The sequence below is a fragment of the Cherax quadricarinatus genome, chromosome 45 (assembly GCF_038502225.1).
Source record: "Cherax quadricarinatus isolate ZL_2023a chromosome 45, ASM3850222v1, whole genome shotgun sequence".
In the NCBI taxonomy this organism is placed as follows: domain Eukaryota; kingdom Metazoa; phylum Arthropoda; class Malacostraca; order Decapoda; family Parastacidae; genus Cherax; species Cherax quadricarinatus.
Window position 1 is genome coordinate 18,364,625 of NC_091336.1, and position 27,158 is coordinate 18,391,782.

Genomic DNA, 27,158 nt, shown 5'->3' on the forward strand with positions numbered 1-27,158 from the left:
TACATAGGAGAGAGAGAAGTTTATGACGACGTTTCGGTCCCACTCGAACCGTTTACAAATCACAGTGTGACTTGTAAATGGTCCAAGTCGGACCGAAACGTCGTCGTAAGCTCCTCTCTTCTATGTGCGGGTTATTTGTGTATTCCAGTCACGGTATTGTGCCTTTTTTGTTCTTCCTGAGAATTATATCACCATTTCATAATTCACTGTATGAATATGGTGACGCCTTCGATGCAGTCGATTAAAAAAAAAAAATACCCGATACCAATGGTTTTCATTCACAAATTCATTGTTTTGCACTGAAAATATTAATACACTGGACAGGGAAACGTTTCGCCACACAGTGGCTTCATCAGTCCAATACAAAGGAGACTGGTGAAGAACAGGAGAATTTTGAGCAAATCGATGTGATCAATCCATCAATCTTTTCAAGGACTGATTATCTCAAACTCCTCCTGTTCTTCACCATTCTCCTTTGTAGGGACTGATGAAGCCACTGTGTGGCGAAACGTTTCTACAATAAAGATACCCAGGTGTTGCACATGGGTATATTTAGGTTCTTCGAACCATTTACTGTGGACTTCCACCAGCAATAAGGGGGATTACCAATAGACACCTGGGTGCCTTCAGGAGGGAGCTGGACGCATACCTAAAGTCAGTGCCTGATCAGCCGGATTGTGGTTCGTACGTAGCACTACGTGCTTCCAGCAGTAGTAGCTTGGTTGATCAGGCCCTGATGCACCGGGTGGCCTGGTCAAGGACTGGGCCGCGGGGGGGCGTTGACCCCTGGAACACAGTGCTAAACAGCCTGACACGGCACTGCACAGCCCCCCCCCAACACAGATATAGAAATAAACCATACCCCGGCCGGGAATGAACCCGCGGTCAGAGAGTCTCAAAACTCCAGACCGTCGCGTTAGCCACTGAGACTCTCTGACCGCGGGTTCAATCCCGGCAGGGGTATGGTTTGTTTGCAATCGTGTCATTACGATTTCGTGAGTCAGATATAGAAATGCCCGACGCAGCTCTATACACTCCCACACAGGTTTAAGAAATATACTTGTCTAAAAAATTTGGTCATGTTTGGGGTGTCTAAGCGAAGTGTTTCTTGTAAATTAGTTGTCGTATGTTTTTATTTTTTAATTAAATCGACTGTGTTTATACTTTACATTGAATGAATAAGCAGGTTCCTCATACGTAATAATTCTCGGTGTATTCTTTAACCCATTATGGAACATCCCATCCCATCCTAACGCATTTCATCCCACCCTATTGCAGTCCAGTCCACCCAATCGCACCCCAGTCCACCCTATCGCATCCCAGCCCACCTCATACCTGAGCCCACCACGAGGTACCTGAGCGTAGAGTGAGACAGATACCTTCGCTGCTCATTAACTACGTTTGAGAAGCTAAAAGAGTAATTGCTTTGGCTATTTTCAGCGTACGGCACTGTCCAGGTAGGTAGCCGCCTGTGGCACTGTCCAGGTAGGTAGCCGCCTGTGGTACTGTCCAGGTAGGTAGCCGCCTGTGGCACTGTCCAGGTAGGTAGCCACCTGTGGTACTGTCCAGGTAGGTAGCCGCCTGTGGTACTGTCGAGGTAGGTAGCCACCTGTGGTACTGTCCAGGTAGGTAGCCGCCTGTGGTACTGTCCAGGTAGGTAGCCACCTGTGGTACTGTCCAGGTAGGTAGCCAGCTGTGGTACTGTCCAGGTAGGTAGCCGCCTGTGGTACTGTCCAGGTAGGTAGCCGCCTGTGGTACTGTCCAGGTAGGTAGCCGCCTGTGGTACTGTCCAGGTAGGTAGCCGCCTGTGGTACTGTCCAGGTAGGTAGCCACCTGTGGTACTGTCCAGGTAGGTAGCCGCCTGTGGTACTGTCCAGGTAGGTAGCCGCCTGTGGTACTGTCCAGGTAGGTAGCCGCCTGTGGTACTGTCCAGGTAGGTAGCCGCCTGTGGTACTGTCCAGGTAGGTAGCCACCTGTGGTACTGTCCAGGTAGGTAGCCGCCTGTGGTACTGTCCAGGTAGGTAGCCGCCTGTGGTACTGTCCAGGTAGGTAGCCGCCTGTGGTACTGTCCAGGTAGGTAGCCGCCTGTGGTACTGTCCAGGTAGGTAGCCACCTGTGGTACTGTCCAGGTAGGTAGCCGCCTGTGGTACTGTCCAGGTAGGTAGCCGCCTGTGGTACTGTCCAGGTAGGTAGCCGCCTGTGGTACTGTCCAGGTAGGTAGCCACCTGTGGTACTGTCCAGGTAGGTAGCCGCCTGTGGTACTGTCCAGGTAGGTAGCCGCCTGTGGTACTGTCCAGGTAGGTAGCCGCCTGTGGTACTGTCCAGGTAGGTAGCCGCCTGTGGTACTGTCCAGGTAGGTAGCCGCCTGTGGTACTGTCCAGGTAGGTAGCCGCCTGTGGTACTGTCCAGGTAGGTAGCCGCCTGTGGTACTGTCCAGGTAGGTAGCCACCTGTGGTACTGTCCAGGTAGGTAGCCGCCTGTGGTACTGTCCAGGTAGGTAGCCGCCTGTGGTACTGTCCAGGTAGGTAGCCGCCTGTGGTACTGTCCAGGTAGGTAGCCGCCTGTGGTACTGTCCAGGTAGGTAGCCGCCTGTGGTACTGTCCAGGTAGGTAGCCACCTGTGGTACTGTCCAGGTAGGTAGCCGCCTGTGGTACTGTCCAGGTAGGTAGCCGCCTGTGGTACTGTCCAGGTAGGTAGCCGCCTGTGGTACTGTCCAGGTAGGTAGCCGCCTGTGGTACTGTCCAGGTAGGTAGCCGCCAGTGGTACTGTCCAGGTAGGTAGCCGCCTGTGGTACTGTCCAGGTAGGTAGCCGCCTGTGGTACTGTCCAGGTAGGTAGCCGCCTGTGGTACTGTCCAGGTAGGTAGCCGCCTGTGGTACTGTCCAGGTAGGTAGCCACCTGTGGTACTGTCCAGGTAGGTAGCCGCCTGTGGTACTGTCCAGGTAGGTAGCCACCTGTGGTACTGTCCAGGTAGGTAGCAACCTGTGGTACTGTCCAGGTAGGTAGCCGCCTGTGGTACTGTCCAGGTAGGTAGCCGCCTGTGGCACTGTCCAGGTAGGTAGCCGCCTGTGGTACTGTCCAGGTAGGTAGCCGCCTGTGGTACTGTCCAGGTAGGTAGCCGCCTGTGGCACTGTCCAGGTAGGTAGCCACCTGTGGTACTGTCCAGGCAGGTAGCCGCCTGTGGCACTGTCCAGGTAGGTAGCCGCCTGTGGTACTGTCCAGGTAGGTAGCCGCCTGTGGTACTGTCCAGGTAGGTAGCCGCCTGTGGTACTGTCCAGGTAGGTAGCCGCCTGTGGCACTGTCCAGGTAGGTAGCCACCTGTGGTACTGTCCAGGCAGGTAGCCGCCTGTGGCACTGTCCAGGTAGGTAGCCGCCTGTGGTACTGTCCAGGTAGGTAGCCGCCTGTGGTACTGTCCAGGTAGGTAGCCGCCTGTGGTACTGTCCAGGTAGGTAGCCGCCTGTGGTACTGTCCAGGTAGGTAGCCACCTGTGGTACTGTCCAGGTAGGTAGCCGCCTGTGGTACTGTCCAGGTAGGTAGCCGCCTGTGGTACTGTCCAGGTAGGTAGCCGCCTGTGGTACTGTCCAGGTAGGTAGCCACCTGTGGTACTGTCCAGGTAGGTAGCCGCCTGTGGTACTGTCCAGGTAGGTAGCCGCCTGTGGTACTGTCCAGGTAGGTAGCCGCCTGTGGTACTGTCCAGGTAGGTAGCCGCCTGTGGTACTGTCCAGGTAGGTAGCCGCCTGTGGTACTGTCCAGGTAGGTAGCCGCCTGTGGTACTGTCCAGGTAGGTAGCCGCCTGTGGTACTGTCCAGGTAGGTAGCCACCTGTGGTACTGTCCAGGTAGGTAGCCGCCTGTGGTACTGTCCAGGTAGGTAGCCGCCTGTGGTACTGTCCAGGTAGGTAGCCGCCTGTGGTACTGTCCAGGTAGGTAGCCGCCTGTGGTACTGTCCAGGTAGGTAGCCGCCTGTGGTACTGTCCAGGTAGGTAGCCACCTGTGGTACTGTCCAGGTAGGTAGCCGCCTGTGGTACTGTCCAGGTAGGTAGCCGCCTGTGGTACTGTCCAGGTAGGTAGCCCCCTGTGGTACTGTCCAGGTAGGTAGCCGCCTGTGGTACTGTCCAGGTAGGTAGCCGCCAGTGGTACTGTCCAGGTAGGTAGCCGCCTGTGGTACTGTCCAGGTAGGTAGCCGCCTGTGGTACTGTCCAGGTAGGTAGCCGCCTGTGGTACTGTCCAGGTAGGTAGCCGCCTGTGGTACTGTCCAGGTAGGTAGCCACCTGTGGTACTGTCCAGGTAGGTAGCCGCCTGTGGTACTGTCCAGGTAGGTAGCCACCTGTGGTACTGTCCAGGTAGGTAGCAACCTGTGGTACTGTCCAGGTAGGTAGCCGCCTGTGGTACTGTCCAGGTAGGTAGCCGCCTGTGGCACTGTCCAGGTAGGTAGCCGCCTGTGGTACTGTCCAGGTAGGTAGCCGCCTGTGGTACTGTCCAGGTAGGTAGCCGCCTGTGGCACTGTCCAGGTAGGTAGCCACCTGTGGTACTGTCCAGGCAGGTAGCCGCCTGTGGCACTGTCCAGGTAGGTAGCCGCCTGTGGTACTGTCCAGGTAGGTAGCCGCCTGTGGTACTGTCCAGGTAGGTAGCCGCCTGTGGTACTGTCCAGGTAGGTAGCCGCCTGTGGTACTGTCCAGGTAGGTAGCCGCCTGTGGTACTGTCCAGGTAGGTAGCCGCCTGTGGTACTGTTCAGGTAGGTAGCCGCCTGTGGTACTGTCCAGGTAGGTAGCCGCCTGTGGTACTGTCCAGGTAGGTAGCCGCCTGTGGTACTGTCCAGGTAGGTAGCCGCCTGTGGTACTGTCCAGGTAGGTAGCCGCCTGTGGCACTGTCCAGGTAGGTAGCCACCTGTGGTACTGTCCAGGCAGGTAGCCGCCTGTGGCACTGTCCAGGTAGGTAGCCGCCTGTGGTACTGTCCAGGTAGGTAGCCGCCTGTGGTACTGTCCAGGTAGGTAGCCGCCTGTGGTACTGTCCAGGTAGGTAGCCGCCTGTGGTACTGTCCAGGTAGGTAGCCGCCTGTGGCACTGTCCAGGTAGGTAGCCACCTGTGGTACTGTCCAGGCAGGTAGCCGCCTGTGGCACTGTCCAGGTAGGTAGCCGCCTGTGGTACTGTCCAGGTAGGTAGCCGCCTGTGGTACTGTCCAGGTAGGTAGCCGCCTGTGGTACTGTCCAGGTAGGTAGCCGCCTGTGGTACTGTCCAGGTAGGTAGCCGCCTGTGGTACTGTCCAGGTAGGTAGCCGCCTGTGGTACTGTTCAGGTAGGTAGCCGCCTGTGGTACTGTCCAGGTAGGTAGCCGCCTGTGGTACTGTCCAGGTAGGTAGCCGCCTGTGGTACTGTCCAGGTAGGTAGCCGCCTGTGGTACTGTCCAGGTAGGTAGCCGCCTGTGGTACTGTCCAGATAGGCAACCACCTGCGGTACTGTACGTCACTACTTCATCCACTAGCAGCAACAACCATCGCCACTCCAACCACAACTACCACCACCTACAACTACGTTCCCAGCATCCCTCTCCCACCATAACTAAAACAGTCCAGCTGTTACAGTAACAAAGGCAATCAGGAGATGAGTGGACTTCCTGACTGGGATGCTTAGGGAGCAGTAACGAGGTCTCAGGTGCCACCAGGTGACCTGGAGCATCCTGAAGCCGCTTCTTGACTCCTTAAGTCCTGTCAACACCCAGATGATCCTGTTTGGCCTGACCCCCACTGGCCGCAGGGGGTCGAATACCGGCTCCTGCCTACCTGTTCGACCGTGAAGAAAAAAGTTCTTTCGCTTTGTGTTTAATCATGCAATAACTTAGCCTCTTCATAGGGCGAAACGTGTCATTTCTTCACTATTGTCAACAGTAACTTAGACGCAACACTGACTAGACTGACTCCATCCATTCCTGGTCTTCTGGATACACTATCATCTACCATTGATAAATAAGACACATCTCCAACACTTGGGCATCATTACTGCCCTGTATCAAGACATTATTGTTGACACTGTGTCATATATAGATGACACATATGCCGCCTTATATGTGCTAGGTTAAAGGACACAAGTGCAACTAATGTGACAATTTATTGTGGCAACGTTTCGCTCTTCAGGAGCTTTGTCAAGCTGTTACAAATAATACATGGACACAGAGGGGTATATATAGGCCTAGAGTGAGGTGTAATACTAGTAGTAATACAAGTTGTAGCATAAGTATAGGCCTACTGGCTCATACTAGGCAGGTCCTCCTTAAGATACCCAGGTATTGCACATGTGACCCATTCACAACCTTGTGGGCACTGTTTGTTATCTATAATTTGACACATGTAACTTTTCCACCACGAATGGAGTTCTCTGTAAGTCCACATCTGGCTCATTCAACTTGTACTGGTGAGTTCCTAACGTCGCTGTGGCCCATCGGACGTCCCTGTGCTCACCTGATGCCTCTGTGGCCCATCTGACATCTCTGAGGCTCATCAGCCGTCCCTGTGGCTCACCTGACGTCTCTGTGACCCATCTGCCGCCCCTGTGGCTCATCAGCCGTCCCTGTGACTCATCTGACTCTCTGTGGCCCATCTGACGTCCCTGTAGCTCACCTTTCATCTCTGTAGCTCAGTTTATGTCTCTGTGGCTCATCTGACGTTTCTGTGGCTTATCCGTTTACCTTCCAATTATATCCCCTCGTTCAGGTTCCTCTCACATCTGAGAACACTGCAGGTGATTCTCAGTACCTTTTACGTCGTAATTACAGCAAAATAATATTAGCAAACTACTGAACTCAGTACCATTGTGTTGCGTTAGTTTCGTCAGCTAGTAGATGGGCTAGTAGTACTGTGGAGGGTAATGACATCACAGGGTTGAAGTCCTTGGTAACGGTGGCATTCCTGCTGTTATTGTCGAATACTTTAAAGCACTGGATGAGGTGCAGCAACGTACCTGAACACGAACCATCACACAGCATCTACACTCAGATTACAGCTATGTCCACACGAACCATCACAGAACAACTACACTCAGACCACAGCTATGTCCACACGAACCATCACAGAACAACTACACTCAGACCACAGCTATGTCCACACGAACCATCACAGAACATCTACACTCAGACCACAGCTATGTCCACACGAACCATCACAGAACATCTACACTCAGATCACAGCTATGTCCACACGAACCATCACAGAATATCTACACTCAGACCACAGCTATGTCCACACGAACCATCACAGAACATCTACACTCAGACCACGAAGTATCTCCATACTATCCTGCGGTTCAGATTACAAGTTTATGTACAATTAGACTCCAAGTTCACTTGCGATTACTTCAGATTTGCAGATCAATATTCATGTTGAGAGATCCCGGGATGAGGCGGTGATTATTCCTGATGACTCGTGGGAGGCTGGACAATTAGCATGGGGGAGCGACCCTCCCACCCAACTACTACGATAGTTACCTCACTACTGGGAGAGCAGCTGATGCTGGGAAGTGGAGGAGGAGGAGAAGTAGGAGAAACTATGAGGAAGAGGAACTGGAGGAAGAAAACAAAAGGAGAACATGGAGATAAAAATGAGTCTGAGGGACTGACCACTTTCTATCAAGTCTGAGGGACTGACCACTTTCTATCAAGTCTGAGGGACTGACCACTTTCTATCAAGTCTGAGGGACTGACCACTTTCTATCAAGTCTGAGGGACTGGCCACTTTCTATCAAGTCTGAGGGACTGGCCACTTTCTATCAAGTCTGAGGGACTGACCACTTTCTATCAAGTCTGAGGGACTGACCACTTTCTATCAAGTCTGAGGGACTGACCACTTTCTATCAAGTCTGAGGGACTGACCACTTTATATCAAGTCTGAGGGACTGACCACTTTCTATCAAGTCTGAGGGACTGACCACTTTCTATCAAGTCTGAGGGACTGACCACTTTCTATCAAGTCTGAGGGACTGACCACTTTCTATCAAGTCTGAGGGACTGACCACTTTCTATCAAGTCTGAGGGACTGACTACTTTCTATCAAGTCTGAGGGACTGACCACTTTCTATCAACTCTGAGGGACTGACCACTTTCCATCAAGTCTGAGGGACTGACCACTTTCTATCAACTCTGAGGGACTGACCACTTTCTATCAACTCTGAGGGACTGACCACTTTCTATCAACTCTGAGGGACTGACCACTTTCTATCAAGTCTGAGGGACTGACCACTTTCTATCAAGTCTGAGGGACTGACCACTTTCTATCAAGTCTGAGGGACTGACCACTTTCTATCAAGTCTGAGGGACTGACTACTTTCTATCAAGTCTGAGGGACTGACCACTTTCTATCAACTCTGAGGGACTGACCACTTTCTATCAAGTCTGAGGGACTGACCACTTTCTATCAACTCTGAGGGACTGACCACTTTCTATCAAGTCTGAGGGACTGACCACTTTCTATCAACTCTGAGGGACTGACCACTTTCTATAAAGTCTGAGGGACTGACTACTTTCTATCAACTCTGAGGGACTGACCACTTTCTATCAAGTCTGAGAGACTGACTACTTTCTATCAAGTCTGAGGGACTGACCACTTTCTATCAAGTCTGAGGGACTGACCACTTTCTATCAAGTCTGAGGGACTGACCACTTTCTATCAAATCTGAGGGACTGACCACATTCTATCAAATCTGAGGGACTGACCACTTTCTATCAAGTCTGAGGGACTGCCCACTTTCTATCAAGTCTGAGGGACTGACCACTTTCTATCAAGTCTGAGGGACTGACCACTTTCTATCAAATCTGAGGGACTGACCACTTTCTATCAAATCTGAGAGACTGACCACTTTCTATCAAGTCTGAGGGACTAACCACTTTCTTTCAAGTCTGAGGGACTGACCACTTTCTATCAAATCTGAGGGACTAACCACTTTCTGTCAAGTCTGAGGGACTGACCACTTTCTATCAAGTCTGAGGGACTAACCACTTTCTATCAAGTCTGAGGGACTGACCACTTTCTATCAAGTCTGAGGGACTGACCACTTTCTATCAAGTCTGAGGGACTGACCACTTTCTATCAAGTCTGAGGGACTGACCACTTTCTATCAAATCTGAGGGACTGACCACTTTCTATCAAGTCTGAGGGACTGACCACTTTCTATCAAGTCTGAGGGACTGACCACTTTCTATCAAGTCTGAGGGACTGACCACTTTCTATCAAGTCTGAGGGACTGACCACCACCTGCCAAGTCTGGGTGATCCTATTTGACCCATACTGGCTCCATTTACCCTGGCTGGATCTATTTAACCCTGTTTGCCTCTGAGTGCCCCTATGAAACCCTGAGGTGGTACAGGAAGGAACCTGGCGTAGCTTCAGGGGTCGGAAACAGCACTGGAGGTAAACATCTGACGAAAACAGTGAGAGATTAAACCCAACATCCGTTTTTCCTCCCAGTACAGAGTTATTGGAGGACGACACGAGGAAATGAAACGGAGAAAAATTAAGAAGAAATGGACGAGAGGAAGAGCAGGAAGGAGAGAGAGAGAGAGAGAGAGAGAGAGAGAGAGGAGGTGGAGTAGAGAGAAGAAAATACAGAATAGAGAATAAGGAAATAGAGGAGTGTAAGGTATACGAGGAAGTGAATAAAAACAGTAAGAGGAAGGAGAATATAAGAGGAAAAGGAGAAAGCAGAGGGAAGTGAAGGAGAAAATAGAAGGAAGTGAAGACGAGAGATAAGGAATATCACACGCTTTATATTTATAGTTCTGGTTGTACCATTAAGATCTTTGTTGATTATGAAGAACAAAAACCCACAATACCGTGGCTGGAACAATTTCCTAGCGCAATACCGTGGCTGGAACAATTTCCTAGCACAATACCGTGGCTGGAACAATTTCCTAGGACAATACCGCGGCTGGAACAATTTCCTAGCACAATACCGTGGCTGGAACAATTTCCTAGCACAATACCGTGGCTGGAACAATTTTCTAGCAAAAAACCGTGACTGGAACAATTTCCTAGCAAAATACCGTGGCTGGAACAATTTACTAGCAAAAAACCGTGGCTGGAACAATTTCCTAGCACAATACCGTGGCTGGAACAATTTCCTAGCACAATACCGTGACTAGAACAATTTCTTAGCACAATACCGTGGCTGGAACAATTTCCTAGCGCAATACCGTGGCTGGAACAATTTCCTAGCGCAATACCGTGGCTGGAACAATTTCCTAGGACAATACCGTGGCTGGAACAATTTCCTAGCGCAATACCGTGGCTGGAACAATTTCTTAGCACAATACCGTGGCTGGAACAATTTCCTAGCACAATACCGTGGCTGGAACAATTTCCTAGCGCAATACCGTGGCTGGAGCAATTTCTTAGCACAATACGGTGGCTGGAACAATTTCATAGCGCAATACCGTGGCTGGAACAATTTCCTAGCGCAATACCGTGGCTGGAACAATTTCCTAGGACAATACCGTGGCTGGAACAATTTCCTAGCACAATACCGTGGCTGGAACAATTTCCTAGCACAATACCGTGGCTGGAACAATTTCCTAGCGCAATACCGTGGCTGGAACAATTTCCTAGCGCAATACCGTGGCTGGAACAATTTCCTAGGACAATACCGTGGCTGGAACAATTTCCTAGCACAATACTGTGGCTGGAACAATTTCCTAGCACAATACCGTGGCTGGAACAATTTCCTAGCGCAATACCGTGGCTGGAACAATTTCCTAGCTCAATACCGTGGCTGGAACAATTTCCTAGCACAATACCGTGGCTGGAACAATTTCCTAGCTCAATACAGTGGCTGGAACAATTTCTTAGCACAATACCGTGGCTGGAACAATTTCCTAGCACAATCCCGTGGCTGGAACAATTTCCTAGCGCAATACAGTGGCTGGAACAATTTCCTAGCACAATACCGTGGCTGGAACAATTTCCTAGCGCAATACCGTGGCTGGAACAATTTCCTAGCACAATACCGTGGCTGGAACAATTTCCTAGCTCAATACCGTGGCTGGAACAATTTCCTAGCTCAATACCGTGGCTGAAACAATTTCCTAGCACAATACCGTGGCTGGAACAATTTCCTAGCTCAATACCGTGGCTGGAACAATTTACTAGCTCAATACCGTGGCTGGAACAATTTCCTAGCGCAATACCGTGGCTGGAACAATTTCCCAGCGCAATACCGTGGCTGGAACAATTTCCTAGCACAATACCGTGGCTGGAACAATTTCCTAGCTCAATACCGTGGCTGAAACAATTTACTAGCACAATACCGTGGCTGGAACAATTTCCTAGCTCAATACCGTGGCTGGAACAATTTCCTAGCTCAATACCGTGGCTGGAACAATTTCCTAGCTCAATACCGTGGCTGGAACAATTTCCTAGCTCAATACCGTGGCTGGAACAATTTCCTAGCTCAATACCGTGGCTGGAACAATTTCCTAGCACAATACCGTGGCCGGAACAATTACCTAGCACAATACCGTGGCTGGAACAATTTCCTAGCACAATACCGTGGATGGAACAATTCACTAACACAGTACCTTGGCTGGAACAGTTCACTAACACAGTACCGTGTCTGGAACAATTCCCTAGCACAGTATCATGGCTGGAACAATTCATTAACACAGTACCGTGGCTGGAACAATTCATTAACACAGTACCGTGGCTGGAACAATTCACTAACAGTACCGTGGCTGGAACAATTCACTAACAGTACCGTGGCTGGAACAATTCACTAACAGTACCGTGGCTGGAACAATTCACTAACACAGTACCGTGGCTGGAACAATTCACTAACACAGTATCGTGGCTGGAACAATTCACTAACACAGTACCGTGGCTGGAACAATTCACTAACACAGTATCGTGGCTGGAACAATTCACTAACACAGTACCGTGGCTGGAACAATTCACTAGCACAGTACAGTGGCTGGAGCAATTCACTAACTCAGTACAGTGGCTGGAACAATTCACTAACTCAGTACAGTGGCTGGAACAATTCACTAACACAGTATCGTGGCTGGAACAATTCACTAACACAGTATCGTGGCTGGAACAATTCACTAACACAGTATCGTGGCTGGAACAATTCACTAACACAGTATCGTGGCTGGAACAATTCACTAACACAGTATCGTGGCTGGAACAATTCACTAACACAGTATCGTGGCTGGAACAATTCACTAACACAGTACCGTGGCTGGAACAATTCACTAGCACAGTACAGTGGCTGGAGCAATTCACTAACTCAGTACAGTGGCTGGAACAATTCACTAACTCAGTACAGTGGCTGGAACAATTCACTAACACAGTACCGTGGCTGGAACAATTCACTAACACAGTACCGTGGCTGGAACAATTCACTAACACAGTACCGTGGCTGGAACAATTCACTAACACAGTACCGTGGCTGGAACAATTCACTAACACAGTACCGTGGCTGGAACAATTCACTAACACAGTATCGTGGCTGGAACAATTCACTAACACAGTACCTAGAATTTGTATTGATAAAGCCACTGGATGGCGATACGTCTACAATAAAGATACCCAGATGTTGCACATGTGTCTCAATTTCATCATATATATATATATATATATATATATATATATATATATATATATATATATATATATATATATATATATATATATATATATATATATATATATAAACTATTTTCTTAGTTCCAGAAATCTTTTCAACTTTTCCAAATTCTCTTCATTAACTTTCTAACTTTTTTAAACACATGAAATTCTCTGACATTTAAAAAACAACTAACTTTGTTTAGTGTTAAATCCCAGTTTAATAAATCCCTAATTAAATCCGCTTTATAAACCTTTGTTGATGTTTACTGTGGGATTAAATCCCACGTTTATCGATTCTTAAAACTGCTCTTTCACTTTTTGAAACCTCTTTTCCCATGCTTTCACCGCCCCTCCTTTTCTCTCTTCTTTTTTTACCCCAAAAATCCCACATTTAAAAAAAAAACTTTGCTCTTTCGAAAAAATATAAAAATCTTCACTGAATATAAATTATTGCTACTGCTCCTAATACCTCTATTACTACTACTGCTACTGGTATTATTATTACTATTACTAATACTACTGTTACTACTCCTCTTATTATTACTACTACTAATATTATTACAACTACCACTGCTACTAATAATACGCCTATTACTACTGCTATTAAAAATTAATTATTATAATTATTGACGGGAAGCGCTAAACCCGTTGTAATAATAGAACGCCTAAGGAATAGGAAGCATCCAGGAGGATGGCTCCAGTTGTTTGAGTCAAGAGTTGACACCAGCATCAAGGCAGTCTCCTGGGAGAGGAAATCTTAAACTTTCTCGGGTCACTCCCAGACGTCTTCAGGTTCCTAAGACGTTTTGCCTTATTATAAATGGTGTGTGTGTGTGTGTGTGTGTGTGTGTGTGTTGCATCGTGGCGTTCTTGTGGGGATTAGTCAGCTGGAGTGCCAGGTGGTGCCTTCCCTTGGTGACGTCAAGGGTGCCACCTGGGAGGGAGGAGGAAGGGAGAGAGAGAGAGAGAGAGAGAGAGAGAGAGAGAGAGATTCTTGACATTAGGGGTTGCAAGATTCTGTACGAGGCACAAGTACGCTCACACCTTGAGTATGCTCCACTTTCTTGGTTTGCCTGCCCCCCTCTCATCTGCGACTGCTTGACAGAGTAGAGAACAGAGCAAGACGTCTCATCTCTCACCTGGACCCATCCTGGATAGATCTGTCATTTCATCAGAGCCTTCAACACAGGAAGGATGTGGGTGGCCTTACTGTTATGTACAAAACCAATAATGTCAAAGTACCACACTTGGATCCACTTCTAGGACAGCGTGAAGCAAGTTTCTATACCACAAGACGGGCAGAAAGCAGCAACTTCACTCTGGCTGTACCCTTCTCCAGGACATCACTTCATCTGAGATCATATATACCCAGGATGACTCGAGTATGGAACACATTCGTACAGCATAATGATGTCAACGAGATAAAGTCAGTTGATCAAATGAAAATGCTGGCCCACAGATGGCTCCAACTTTATCCTGTTCCCTACTTGTATGTCTCATAACAATAAAAATGCTTTCAAATGAGCTGATGTAGGTAACAGCTCTTAGCGTGTCAGTAAAGTTAGGAATCCTTAACCTGTAAATAGCTTGTCAATAAAGGTAGGGATCCTCTCCCTAACCTTGCCAAACCCTGTGTAAAAAAATACACACATATTAAGAGGTACGATAAGGCTCTTGGGGCAGGGAGAGAGACTGGACCTAGTAACGTCCAGCGAGGAGGCGGGGCCAGGAGCTGTGACTCAACCCCCTGCAAACACAAATAAATGAGTACAGAGAGAGACATAAATATGCAGACACACACACAGATAGACACAGTTAAACACAAAGACAGACACACAGAGACAGGCACAGAGGGACAGACACAGAGGGACAGACACAGAGGGACAGACACAGAGGGACAGACACAGAGAGACACAGAGAGACAGACACAGAGGGACAGACACAGAGAGACAGACACAGAGAGACAGACACAGAGAGACAGACACAGAGGGACAGACACAGAGGGACAGACACAGAGGGACAGACACAGAGGGACAGACACAGAGGGACAGACACAGAGAGACAGACACAGAGGGACAGGCACAGAGAGACAGACACAGAGAGACAGACACAGAGAGACAGACACAGAGAGACAGACACAGAGGGACAGACACAGAGAGACAGACACAGAGAGACAGACACAGAGAGACAGACACAGAGGGACAGACACAGAGGGACAGACACAGAGAGACAGACACAGAGGGACAGACACAGAGGGACAGACACAGAGAGACAGACACAGAGAGACAGACACAGAGACAGACACAGAGGGACAGACACAGAGAGACAGACACAGAGGGACAGACACAGAGAGACAGACACAGAGGGACAGACACAAAGAGACAGACACAGAGGGACAGACACAGAGAGACAGACACAGAGACAGACACAGAGGGACAGACACAGAGAGACAGACACAGAGGGACAGACACAGAGAGACAGACACAGAGAGGACACAGAGGGACAGACACAGAGAGACAGACACAGAGACAGACACAGAGGGACAGACACAGAGAGACAGACACAGAGGGACAGACACAGAGAGACAGACACAGAGGGACAGACACAGAGAGACAGACACAGAGAGACAGACACAGAGGGACAGACACAGAGAGACAGACACAGAGGGACAGACACAGAGAGACAGACACAGAGGGACAGACACAGAGAGACAGACACAGAGGGACAGACACAGAGGGACAGACACAGAGAGACAGACACAGAGGGACAGACACAGAGAGACAGACACAGAGGGACAGACACAGAGAGACAGACACAGAGGGACAGACACAGAGAGACAGACACAGAGGGACAGACACAGAGAGACAGACACAGAGGGACAGACACAGAGGGACAGACACAGGTATGCTAGAACAGAGACAATGTATCATGCACATACTTAAGACGGTCATAAGCTCCCTCGCAAAAAGTCATACAACAGTCATGCAAGAGTCATACAGCAATTATACAACAACTATACAGCAGTCATACAATAATAATACAGCAGAAAGAATAAATTTATACACCACAGAAGAAAGTGGACCGCTGTAGGGCAGATAAGAAGGATTGTATACAAGAAATCATTCGTGGAAAATTTCCTCCTTCCGCTCTCTCTCTCTCTCTCTCTCTCTCTCTCTCTCTCTCTCTCTCCTTGAGGGTCTCTCTGGGAAATGGGGTGGGGAAAAAGTGTATGTGTGTATGTGTGTGTATGTGTGTATGTGTGTGTGTGTGTGTGTGTGTGTGTGTGTGTGTGTGTGTGTGTGTGTGTGTGTGTGTGTGTGTGAGAGAGAGAGAGAAATAAGGAACTGACATTTTTTTCCTTCACTTTCCTTCTATTTCTCATCCTTCCATTCGCAACTTCTCTCTCTCCCTCCGTCATGATTCCTTCCTCACCCTCCCTCCATCCTCCCTCTCCCTCCATCCTCCCTCCCCCTCCATCACCCTTCCATCGGAAACGGGAATGGGCCTTTTTTTTTTACCCTCCATTTTCTTGGTAAGAAGAGAGATATATCTTTGTGGAAAGGTAATACGTAAAGATAGCTCAACGTGACGGGGCTAGCCAGAGGTGGAACAGTGTGGAACAGCATAAAAGACATCACTGAACAGGGCTGGCCATTGTTTATAGGGTCACTGATATTTTCTGTCTACCCCAGCAGGCATAGAGTATCTCCTGCCACACATTGTGTACAGGGTCACTGATATTTTCTGTCTACCCCAGCAGGCATAGAGTATTCCCTGCCACATATTGTGTACAGGGTCACTGATATTTTCTGTCTACCCCAGCAGGCATAGAGTATCTCCTGCCACACATTGTGTACAGGGTCACTGATATTTTCTGTCTACCCCAGCAGGCATAGAGTATTCCCTGCCACATATTGTGTACAGGGTCACTGATATTTTCTGTCTACCCCAGCAGGCATAGAGTATCCCATTGGTCAAAAGAAAGGCATATATAGGCTTATCAAAAGAGGGGAAGGGCAGTTAAGAAATCAATATATTCAATTAAAGAGAGAAATAAAGAAAGGAATAAGAAAAAGCAAAAAGGGATTATGAGGCTAAGGTAGCAAGGGAATCAAAGACTAACCCAAAAGGGTTCTTTCAGGTATTCAGAAGTAAGATTAGGGACAAGATTTGCCCACTTAAGAGTAACTCTGGTCAGATCACTGACAGTGATAAGGATATGTGTGAAATTCTAAATACCTACTTCCTCTCAGTTTTCACCCAGGAAAATACTAGCGATATTCCTGAAATAACAGATTATGTAGAACAGGACGATAATAAACTATGCACGGTTGCGGTAACTAGTGACATGGTCTTCAGACAAATAGAGAAACTAAAACCTAACAAATCTCTAGGCCCTGATGAACTGTTTGCAAGGGTGTTAAAGGAATGTAAAGAGGAACTTAGCATACCTTTGGCTAATCTTTTTAACATATCACTACAAACGGCATAGTGCCTGATAAGTGGAAAATGGCAAATGTAATACCTATTTACAAGGCAGGTGACAGGTCGTTGGCTTCGAACAATAGACCAATAAGTCTTACTTCCATAGTGGGAAAAATTTGTGGAATCAATAATTGCCGAAGCAATTCGTAGCCATCTTGACAGGCACAGATTGATTAATGAATCTCAACACGGTTTTACAAAGGGGCATTCCTGTCTTACGAATTTACTAACATTTTTCACTAAGGTGTCTGAGGAGGTAAATCATGGTAATGAATATGATATTGTGTATATGGACTTCAGTAAGGCTTTCGATAGAGTTCCACACCAGAGGCTATTGAGGAAACTTAAGGCACACGGAATAGGAAGGCAAATTTTTTCCTGGGTAGAGGCATGGCTGACAAATAGGCAGCAGAGAGTTTGCATAAATGGGGAGAAATCAGAATGGGGGCACGTCACAAGCGGTGTTCCTCAGGGGTCAGTGTTAGGCCCCTTGTTGTTCACAATTTACATAAACGACATTGATGAGGGAATAAATAGCGACATAAGCAAATTTGCTGATAACACCAAAATAGGCCGTCCAATTCATTCTAATGAGGACACTAGAGCACTCCAGGATGATTTAAATAGACTGATGCAATGGTCGGAGAAGTGGCAGATGCAGTTTAATATTGACGAATGCAAAGTTCTAAATGTTGGACAGGAAAATAACCATGCCACATATAAACTAAATAATGTAGATCTTAATATTACTGATTGCGAAAAGGATTTAGGAGTTATGGTTAGCAGAAATCTAAAACCAAGACAACAGTGCATTAGTGTTCGCAATAAAGCTAACAGAATTCTTGGCTTCATATCTAGAAGTATAAATAATAGAAGTCCTCAGGTTGTTCTTCAACTCTGTATATCCTTGGTTAGGCCTCATTTAGACTATGCTGCTCAGTTCTGGTCACCGTATTACAGAATGGATATAAATGCTCTGGAAAACGTACAAAGGAGGATGACAAAGATGATCCCATGTATCAGAAATCTTCCCTATGAGGATAGACTGAGGCCCTGAATCTGCACTCTCTCGAAAGGCATAGAATTAGGGGAGATATGATTGAGGTGTATAAATGGAAAACAGAAATAAATAAAGGGGATGTAAATAGCGTGCTGAAAATTTCCAGTCAAGACAGGACTCGCAGCAATGGTTTCAAGTTGGAAAAATTCAGATTCAGGAAGGATATAGGAAAGCACTGGTTTGGTAATAGAGTTGTGGATGAGTGGAACAAACTCCCGAGTACAGTTATTGAGGCTAAAACGTTGTGTAGTTTTAAAAATAGGTTAGATAAGTACATGAGTGGGTGTGGGTGGGAGTGAGTTGGACCTGACTAACTTGTGCTGCTGGGTCTGGTGCCGTGCTCCTTCCTTGCGTGGAGGTGACCAGACTGAGTGGGTCATTAGGCTAATCCCGGGGGGGGACATAACCTGCTCCGTATGGGTCAGTAGGCCTGTTGCAGTGTTCCTTCTTTCTTATGTTCTTATGTTCTTATCCCCTGCCACACATTGTTTACAGGGTCACTGATGTTCTCTGTGTCTCCCAGCAGGGGCGGAGGAACCCCTGCCACACTTCCTGGAGCCCATCCCCAACAAGACTGTGGTGGTGGGGAGAGACGTCATCCTACCATGCTCTGTTGACAACTTGAAGGGATTCAAGGTAGGTTTCTTTTTTTTTTAACACAGGGTTTAAAGTTAGGTTAAGGGTTCCTAACTTTATTTACAAGTTAAGAGCTGTTATCTTCATCAGCTCATCTCAAGCATTCTTATTGTTTTTATTTAGAGTTTCTTTATTGCTTCTATTGAAAGACTTTTCGTTATTCTTTTATTGTTCTCCAGTTTCCTCCAGTCTCCCTTCTCCAGTCTCCCTCCTCTAGTCTCCCTTCTCCAGTCTCCCTCCTCCAGTCTCCCTTCTCCAGTCTCCCTCCTCTAGTCTCCCTTCTCCAGTCTCCCTCCTCTAGTCTCCCTTCTCCAGTCTCCCTCCTCCAGTCTCCCTTCTCCAGTCTCCCTCCTCTAGTCTCCCTTCTCCAGTCTCCCTCCTCCAGTCTCCCTTCTCCAGTCTCCCTCCTCTAGTCTCCCTTCTCCAGTCTCCCTCCTCCAGTCTCCCTTCTCCAGTCTCCCTTCTCCAGTCTCCCTTCTCCAGTCTCCCTTCTCCAGTCTCCCTCCTCCAGTCTCCCTTCTCCAGTCTCCCTTCTCCAGTCTCCCTCCTCCAGTCTCCCTTCTCCAGTCTCCCTTCTCCAGTCTCTCTTCTCCAGTCTCCCTTCTCCACTCTCCCTCCTCCAGTCTCCCTTCTCCAGTCTCCCTTCTCCAGTCTCCCTTCTCCAGTCTCCCTTCTCCAGTCTCCCTTCTCCAGTCTCCCTTCTCCAGTCTCCCTTCTCCAGTCTCCCTTCTCCAGTCTCCCTTCTCCAGTCTCCCTTCTCCAGTCTCCCTTCTCCAGTCTCCCTTCTCCAGTCTCCCTTCTCCAGTCTCCCTTCTCCAGTCTCCCTTCTCCAGTCTCCCTTTTCCAGTCTCCCTTCTCCAGTCTCCCTTCTCCAGTCTCCCTTCTCCAGTCTCCCTTCTCCAGTCTCCCTTCTCCAGTCTCCCGTAGTCACATCCACGTAGTGAATTCTGGGTATTTTTCACGTCTGTATGTAGATTTTCAGATCTGCAAAATACGTGACAGTGGCTCACAGGTATGTATGGCTGGACAGTATGTATATATGTAAGAGACAAAATATTATCGAATCCCATTCCAGAAGCGCTGTGTGGCCCCGAAGGGTTTAGAACTCACCAGGGAATGTGTCTTGTTGGTATGTAGCTAATTCTGAGTTTCTCTCTTACGTCTCTTCTCCTCCCTTCTTTTTTTTCCTCTATCTCTCTACCCATCTTCCTTTGTCTCGGTTTCATTTCCCATTTTCCCTCTCTCATTCGCTTCCTCAATTCCTCTATGAGCTTCTCCTACAATTATTTTCTTTCTACATTAACTTCCTACATTAGCTTCCTACATTAGCTTCCTACATTAGCTTCCTACATTAGCTTCCTACATTAGCTTTCCTGCGAAATAAAAAAATACTTCCTAACATCCCCGTCTTTTCCATCTGTGTCTTAATTCCTGGTTCTCGCATTTTCAACAGTATGTCCCAGCATATTCAATTCCTCTGGGTATTTTATATGTCGTAATTATATCTCTTCAAGTCTGCTTCCTCTCCAGGGTTGCCAGGTTCAGTTCTCTTTGTATCTTCTCATAGTGTGTGTGTGTGTGTGTGTGTGTGTGTGTGTGTGTGTGTGTGTATGTGTAAAACTGTGATATTATCGATGACACACGAACATTATTGGGTCAAATGGCACTCCAGGTGTGGCTCCATTGATATAAATGGCAGAGATTATGTAGGTTAGAGGGGAAAAATCCCCTTTGGTTATGATGGATCGACCTCAATATCTCAGTGTGGTGCGTGCCATCTAGCATAACATTCTCTCTCTGTCTGTCTCTCTCTCGCTCTCTCTCACACGATACGTAAGTCTCAATGTGTTATTAATCTTTCCACTGCAACTCTACATTTCGCTTATCTCTTTCTCACTTCCCGTTCTTCTCCTGTTTTTTCCTGTTGCGATTCCTCAGGAATCTCTTTGCCCTCACTCCCTCTCTCCATCTCCGACCAATCTCTCATCTCTTTTAACCCTCTTTTACTCACCTCTCTACCAATTCCACCTCCTTCACCTAAACGTAATCCTTCCCAATCCCCCTCTTCCTTCAACCCCCTCCACCCACTATACAATCCTTCAACCTCCTCCACCCTCTATACAAACTCTGTATCAGCTAACCCATACCAGGCCACTCCTATCTCACTGCGAATGCAATTAATACTATTAAGAATTACATTAGCCATCATCCGCATATCAATAATGACATCAAAGTTCAATCTTGCACTCCTTAAGAATCCCTGGAAAACGTTCATCAGGGCCCGGGGATTTATGCTACAGCATCATGCTCGAATGAAATTAAGACACATGTGCAACATCTGGGTATCTTTATTGTAGACGTTTCGCCATCCAGTGGCTTTATCAATACAAATTCCAGGACATAACTTGAAGACAGTAGAACTATGTACAGAAGATGAGGTAATCAGTCCCTCAACCTTGGAGCTGGTGCGAAGAGCACCGTAGTCGTGGAGATTCTGAAGCAGAAGCAAGGCGCCTGGCGCTTATATACTAACGTCAGGTGGAATGGGACGTTTAGCAGACTAGGGCATAGTCACTGGTGGGTGGGATTCCCCAGTGGAAGTAGGTCCTACCCAAAGAGATGGGTTAGTTGTAGAAGTGGTAGTTGTATTCGTGAAAGTTATGTACATGTAGGACCTGCTTCCACTGGGGAATCCCACCCACCAGTGACTATGCCCTTGTCTGCTACACGTCCCATTCCACCTGACGTTAGTATATAAGCGCCAGGCGCCTTGCTTCTGCTTCAGAATCTCCATGACCACGGTGCTCTTCGCACCTACTCCAAGGTCCTGGAATTTGTATTGATAAAGCCACTGGATGACGAAACGTCAACAATAAAGATACCCAGATGTTGCACATGTGTCTTAATTTCATCTTGTCGGTATTGTATACCATTCTTGTACATCATGCTCGAATGATGGCTACGAGGAAAATCATCCTGGAACTCATGGTTTGCCTGTTCCTTTTTTCCCTGCATCCTAACATACTTCCCCACATCAGTTTAACACCACTCTCCTTGTCACACCTCAAACCATTATCGGTAAAAAAGCACCAGAAACATTAAATGGAAATCTGGACACAGTACATTCGAGTGTAGACAAAATTTTCTCATAAATACAGAGAAATGAAGGCAAGGATAGCAGAAAATTTCATAGATACCATAGCTTTAACAGAGACAAAGTTGCAAAAAGTATTAAATAATAGTGTTTTCAGATTGGAAACACTGAGGGAGCTGGACAGATACCTTAAGTCAGTACCTGATCAGCCGGGCTGTGGTTCGTACGTAGGGCTATTGATTAGGCCCTGATCCACCGGGAAACCTGGTCAAGCACCTGCCCGCGGGGGACTGACCCCTGGAACTCACTCCAGGTAGCTTTGTGTACCATAAGAGACTACAAAATGCCGCTGATGAAAATGAAAGACATTTAAGATATTTCTACTGGGCAAATAAACAGCAACATAGGCCTAGTTCCTAGGCCTTTCGTGTATCCATATGCTCTTGCGCTATCCTCCACAGGATGGACATGGGTTGCACAATATACTAGCCACTTTGGTGGCTAAAATCTAACTCTTAATAACATTGTCTCAGTGACACAATATTATGCTCGACGTACCGTTAAAAGGAGGTTGAATGTCAGGATATTTTTGTAAGGAGCAATGAATAAATTTCTCTATATACTTAAGTAAGTTACAAGATGAACTCTCAGGTGTGGTTTTGGTCACTTGGCCGAACTCTGGTCCACCGGGAGACCTGGTCCTGGACCTGGTGTGTTTGTTATAGGGTTCGTTGATCAAGCGATGGTAGCAAGGAAATAACTGTAGACTGTTATGGAAGTTCAGCCTGACCGCCTGGATCCCCGGAACACCCTCCAGGTGGTATAAACCTTGGTAATAAATACCGACATGTTGGTTTAGAAAGACACGTAAGCAAACACTGTAACATATTTATTAGAAAACGTTTCGGTCCTGGTCCCAGGACCGAAACGTTTTCTAATAAATATGTTATAGTGTTTGCTTACGTGTCTTTCTAAACCAACCCTCCAGGTATACTCCAGGTATACTCTAGGTATACCTTCCACTGGCTTAGCAGCCAACTCCGTACCAAAAAAAGGCACAAGTGCCGTGAACAAAGACAAATGAACTGTAAACCACAATGAACACTAAACCATTAATGTTAAACTTTAAACAGCGATTACTTTACGTGGGAACAACCTCGGCGAAATTTCTTAATTATTTTCTGGCTGGTCATTAAGGGATAAGAAGCAGAATCTTGGTCATGGTAATTTTCCTAATGCTTTCGATTGTTGGTGGGGAACCAGAGGCTAGTGGAGAGTGGGTGGTGGTGTTGGGGGTAGTGATGGTGGTGTTGGAGGGGGTTGTGGGGTGATAGGGGTTGTGGTGATGGTGGTGGTGTTGGGGGTATTGATGGTGGTGTTGGAAGGGGTTGTGGGGTGATAGGGGTGCTGGTGATGTTGGAGGTGGTGATTGGGGTGGTGGTGATGTTGGTGGTGGTGATTGGGGTGGTGGTGATGTTGGTGGTGGTGATTGGGGTGGTGGTGATGTTGGTGGTGGTGTTGGGGGTAGTGATGGTGGTGTTGGAGAGGGTTGTTGTAATGGTGCTGGAGGGGGTTGTGGGGTTATGGGGTGGTGGTGGTGGTGGTGGTGTTGGGTGGTGGTGGTGTTGGGGTGGTGGTGGTGGTGGTGGTGGTAATGATGGTGTTGGTGTGAGTGGTGGCGGTGGTAATTGATGGTGGTTGGTAGTGTTGGTGTTGGTGGTGTTTGGGGGGATAGTGGTGGCGATGGTGGAGATGAGTGTGGTTGTGAGGTGGTCTGATTGTGAGAGGTTATTGGCCATGGTGTCGGCAGTGTGTTGGCAGTGTGGTAGCAGTAGTGGTTGTGGGGTGGTAGTGGTGGTGATGGTGGTAGTGTGTATATTCTAAGATGTACTTGTACCCAACATAAACATCTACCTAAAATATGTATTTTTCTCCCATAAGCTGTCAACCGAAAAGGCTTAAAGCCTAAAGTTTAAAGCACAAAGCTTAATTAAAGCTTTAGTTAGCTAATAACCCACAGCAATCATATGGCCACCTGGTGATTCACTCTACTTAAGGCTTTATCAAGTTTCTTTTGCTTTATCAATTGTGTCTTTACATGCTATGTGTCTTTTTATGATCCCATGTGTCTTTTTATGCTATGTTTCTTTTTATGCTCTCATGTGTCTTTTCATGTTCCCATGTGTCTTCATGCTATGTATATTTTCTCATGCTCATATACGCCTTCAAGCTCCCATGTGTCATTCTCACATTCCTGTGTGTCATTTTTTATTCTTCTGTGTCATTTTCATGCGCCTATGTATTCTTTAATTCCTTTTGGTACATTACAGCTTTCGTAATATATTTTTTTTAAATTTTGCCAACTGATACACGCAGGACGGTCTACTAAAATTATTAATTTCGTATAATCAGTATTTCTATAATAAATTATTCTGAATACCCATATCCTTCTGATAATTTAGTCACTAGGATTATATTCCTCCCCATAATTTACTCCCGGTATCGTATTATCTGATAATCAGTATAGTCATGTCAGCTATATAATTGTAATATTAGAGTCATTTCTCTATAAAGTTCAGGCTGATGCTTCTAAGTTTGTGTGTATCACACTCTCCTGGGGCATGACTGCTCAAGTACCTCGCTCATTCCCCGCTCCACACAATGAAAACAACCCTAACTTTCCTTCAAGGTGTATCGCGAACTTCCCTCTCCTCTCAAGACGATACCAACACCCCCTCCTCTCCTGAAGACGATACCAACACCCCCCTCCTTTCCTCAAGACGGTACCAACACCCTTTCTCTCCAAGACGATACGAACACCCCTTCCTCTCCTTAAGACAATACCAGCAACCTCCCTCCCCCCTCAAATTCCCCCACCGTCAATATGAACGCCTCCAACTCTTTATAAGAAAATATGAACACCCTCCCCCATTTCTCCCCTAGGCTATACGAACACACCCACTCTCACCCCATGGCAATACAAACACCCCCGCCCTGTCTTAAGACTCTGATAATGAGGAGGGCCGCTAAAACGCTAAGCTCTAACGTCTGTAATTCCAACTGTAATCTTGTGCTTAATTCCTCCTCTTTGGAGCGTCATTTGGGTGTCTCAAAAATGCTATCGTTGTTGCCGTTAAAACTACAGCGAGGAAATGAAGACGAGGCTGTTAAGAGTGAAATGTAAACAGTGCCGTCGAAGGTAGGAAGAAATGGACGTGGTTAAATGGGTCATCATGTCTAAAGAACTGATGACTACAAAGTAAAGGATTAGCTGGCAGATACGGAGGACTGGGAAATCGGCGGCGATGTAGCGAGAAGATGGTAGCAGAAACTAATAAGGGAGTGGGTTGTGGAAGTTGATTAGCGCTTTCAATTTATTGGGAGACGCTGGGGTTTGCAACCAGAAGACTGTTGGTCCGTCCAGAGTCACAGGTCCACTCAGACCACTGTGCTGGCCTGTACCAGAGTCACAGGCTCACTCAGACCACTGTGCTGGCCTGTTCCAGAGTCATAGGCTCACTCAGACCACTGTGCTGACCTGTTTCAGAGTCATAGGCTCACTCAGACCACTGTGCTGACCTGTTCCAGAGTCACAGATCCATTCAGACCATTGTGCTGGTCCGTCCAGAGTCACAGATCCACTCAGACCACTGTGTCAGATCGGTAAGCTAGCGGTCCCTCTGTTGGTTTGTTCATCCGAAAAAAAACTGAGACAAGAAAACTCGTTCAATAACTCAGTGCGGTAGGGAGTTGCTTGGTGGTCTGTGTGTAGAATAAAGACACGTATGCAGCAATAAGGACATTTATTACATATTTCCATTGGGGGCTTTACCAATCCAAAATAGAGTAAGAAAAAATGTATGACAAAAAATGTCTCGAGAATGAGACATTTTCGTGGGAGCGACGACATCTAGAGGCGACACGCGAGGCTTTTATCATCAATCTGTCAGTTTTTTAACACACGGGTATGCCAGCAGTGCCTGCTGGCATACCCGTGCAAGTGACTACAACACTGGCATTTATGTAATCGTAGACGCCAGAGCCTTAAGCCTTGCTCAAGGCTCTGGCGTCTACGATTACACAAATGCTTCACGGAACTCTTGGGGTGCGAGTACCCGAAACTGGGGTGCGCGTACCCCAAGAGTTCCGTGAAGTTTTTTTCAGTAGATATACGATTGAGTTATTACAAGTTATTGTTATTTATATTCAACATTATTAGTCAATCGTCATGTTTCCAAATGCAGAGAAAAACGTTGTCAATACTTACACAAAAGATCGTCAAAGTACACTTTTTTTTTTTAAATAAAAATAGACCATGTGTGAACATGTGGCGCCACTAAACTGCCACTGATTAAGTTCATTTACCACTGAAACTTAAAACTGTGGGAACAAAACGTTAATGGAGGCAAATTTCACACGTTTAGAAAACACAGCCACAGCTCTTGAAGACTGAGAAACTGACTTCAGTAAGCTTATTCGGAATCACTTATCTTCCCTTAAGGAAACTAACTCTTCCTTCTCAGACTTTACAGGAAGACGCAAAATGCGTCTTCCACGTATATCCTCTGGACATGCATAAGCTCCCTGACAGCGTGTGAGAGGAATCCACAGATTTTGTGAAAGGCCCAGGAGCTCGTGATTTTTATGAAGTTCTTACCACTGATTAAATTCTGGTCACAGATCAGCCGGTCATGTCCTCCCTTTCCCATTTACCAATAGGCCCTAATAATACAGTGTTTTAAAATGAAAGACCCAATTTCAAAGCAGATTGCTTTGAAACTGGGTCATCATTTTTAAACACCCTCTACTGTAAATATTTCCCGTTAAGTGTGTTAAAGGATCTGTATCCTTTAATAACACCGTGGCTGAAACAATACACACGTAAACAAACTATACCACGGGTGTGGGTTTGAACTCGCGGTCAGAGAGTCTCAGAACTCGAGTCAATACACACGTAACCCGCACTCAGCAGAGGAACCTTACGACGACGTTTCGCTCCTTCCTGGACTATTAGAAAGTGAAAAAGTTCATGTCTTTAGCAGGGGTTTTGGGTGTATTGTATCTGTGTTGTCAGGGATTCTCTATTTTGTACATTAAGATCAAAGGTCGTGACAGACTCTGTGGAGGACAACCTGAAGGTGACTGTCAACAACAACACTGAACTAAAGACCTGGCCGTCAGTAAACAAGCACATCCTTCACAATAAATTCCCGAGAAGCTTCAACAACAGTGGTTACCTGGTTACCTGGAGGTTATTCCGGGGATCAACGCCCCCGCGGCC

The 27,158-nt window shown here is 47.1% G+C and overlaps 1 protein-coding gene across 4 annotated transcripts in view; it reads left to right on the forward strand.

The window, feature by feature from the left end:
* Positions 1 to 27,158, forward strand: part of LOC128694869 (lachesin) — a 419,456-nt gene that overhangs the window by 311,488 nt on the left and 80,810 nt on the right. For 3 of the 4 annotated variants that reach the window (XM_070094351.1, XM_070094348.1, XM_070094349.1), the window contains exon 3: positions 18,671 to 18,783. In XM_070094351.1, coding sequence (XP_069950452.1) covers positions 18,671 to 18,783 — 113 coding nt within the window. The remainder of the gene's footprint in view (positions 1 to 18,670; positions 18,784 to 27,158) is intronic. The other variant, XM_070094350.1, reaches the window with a different exon arrangement.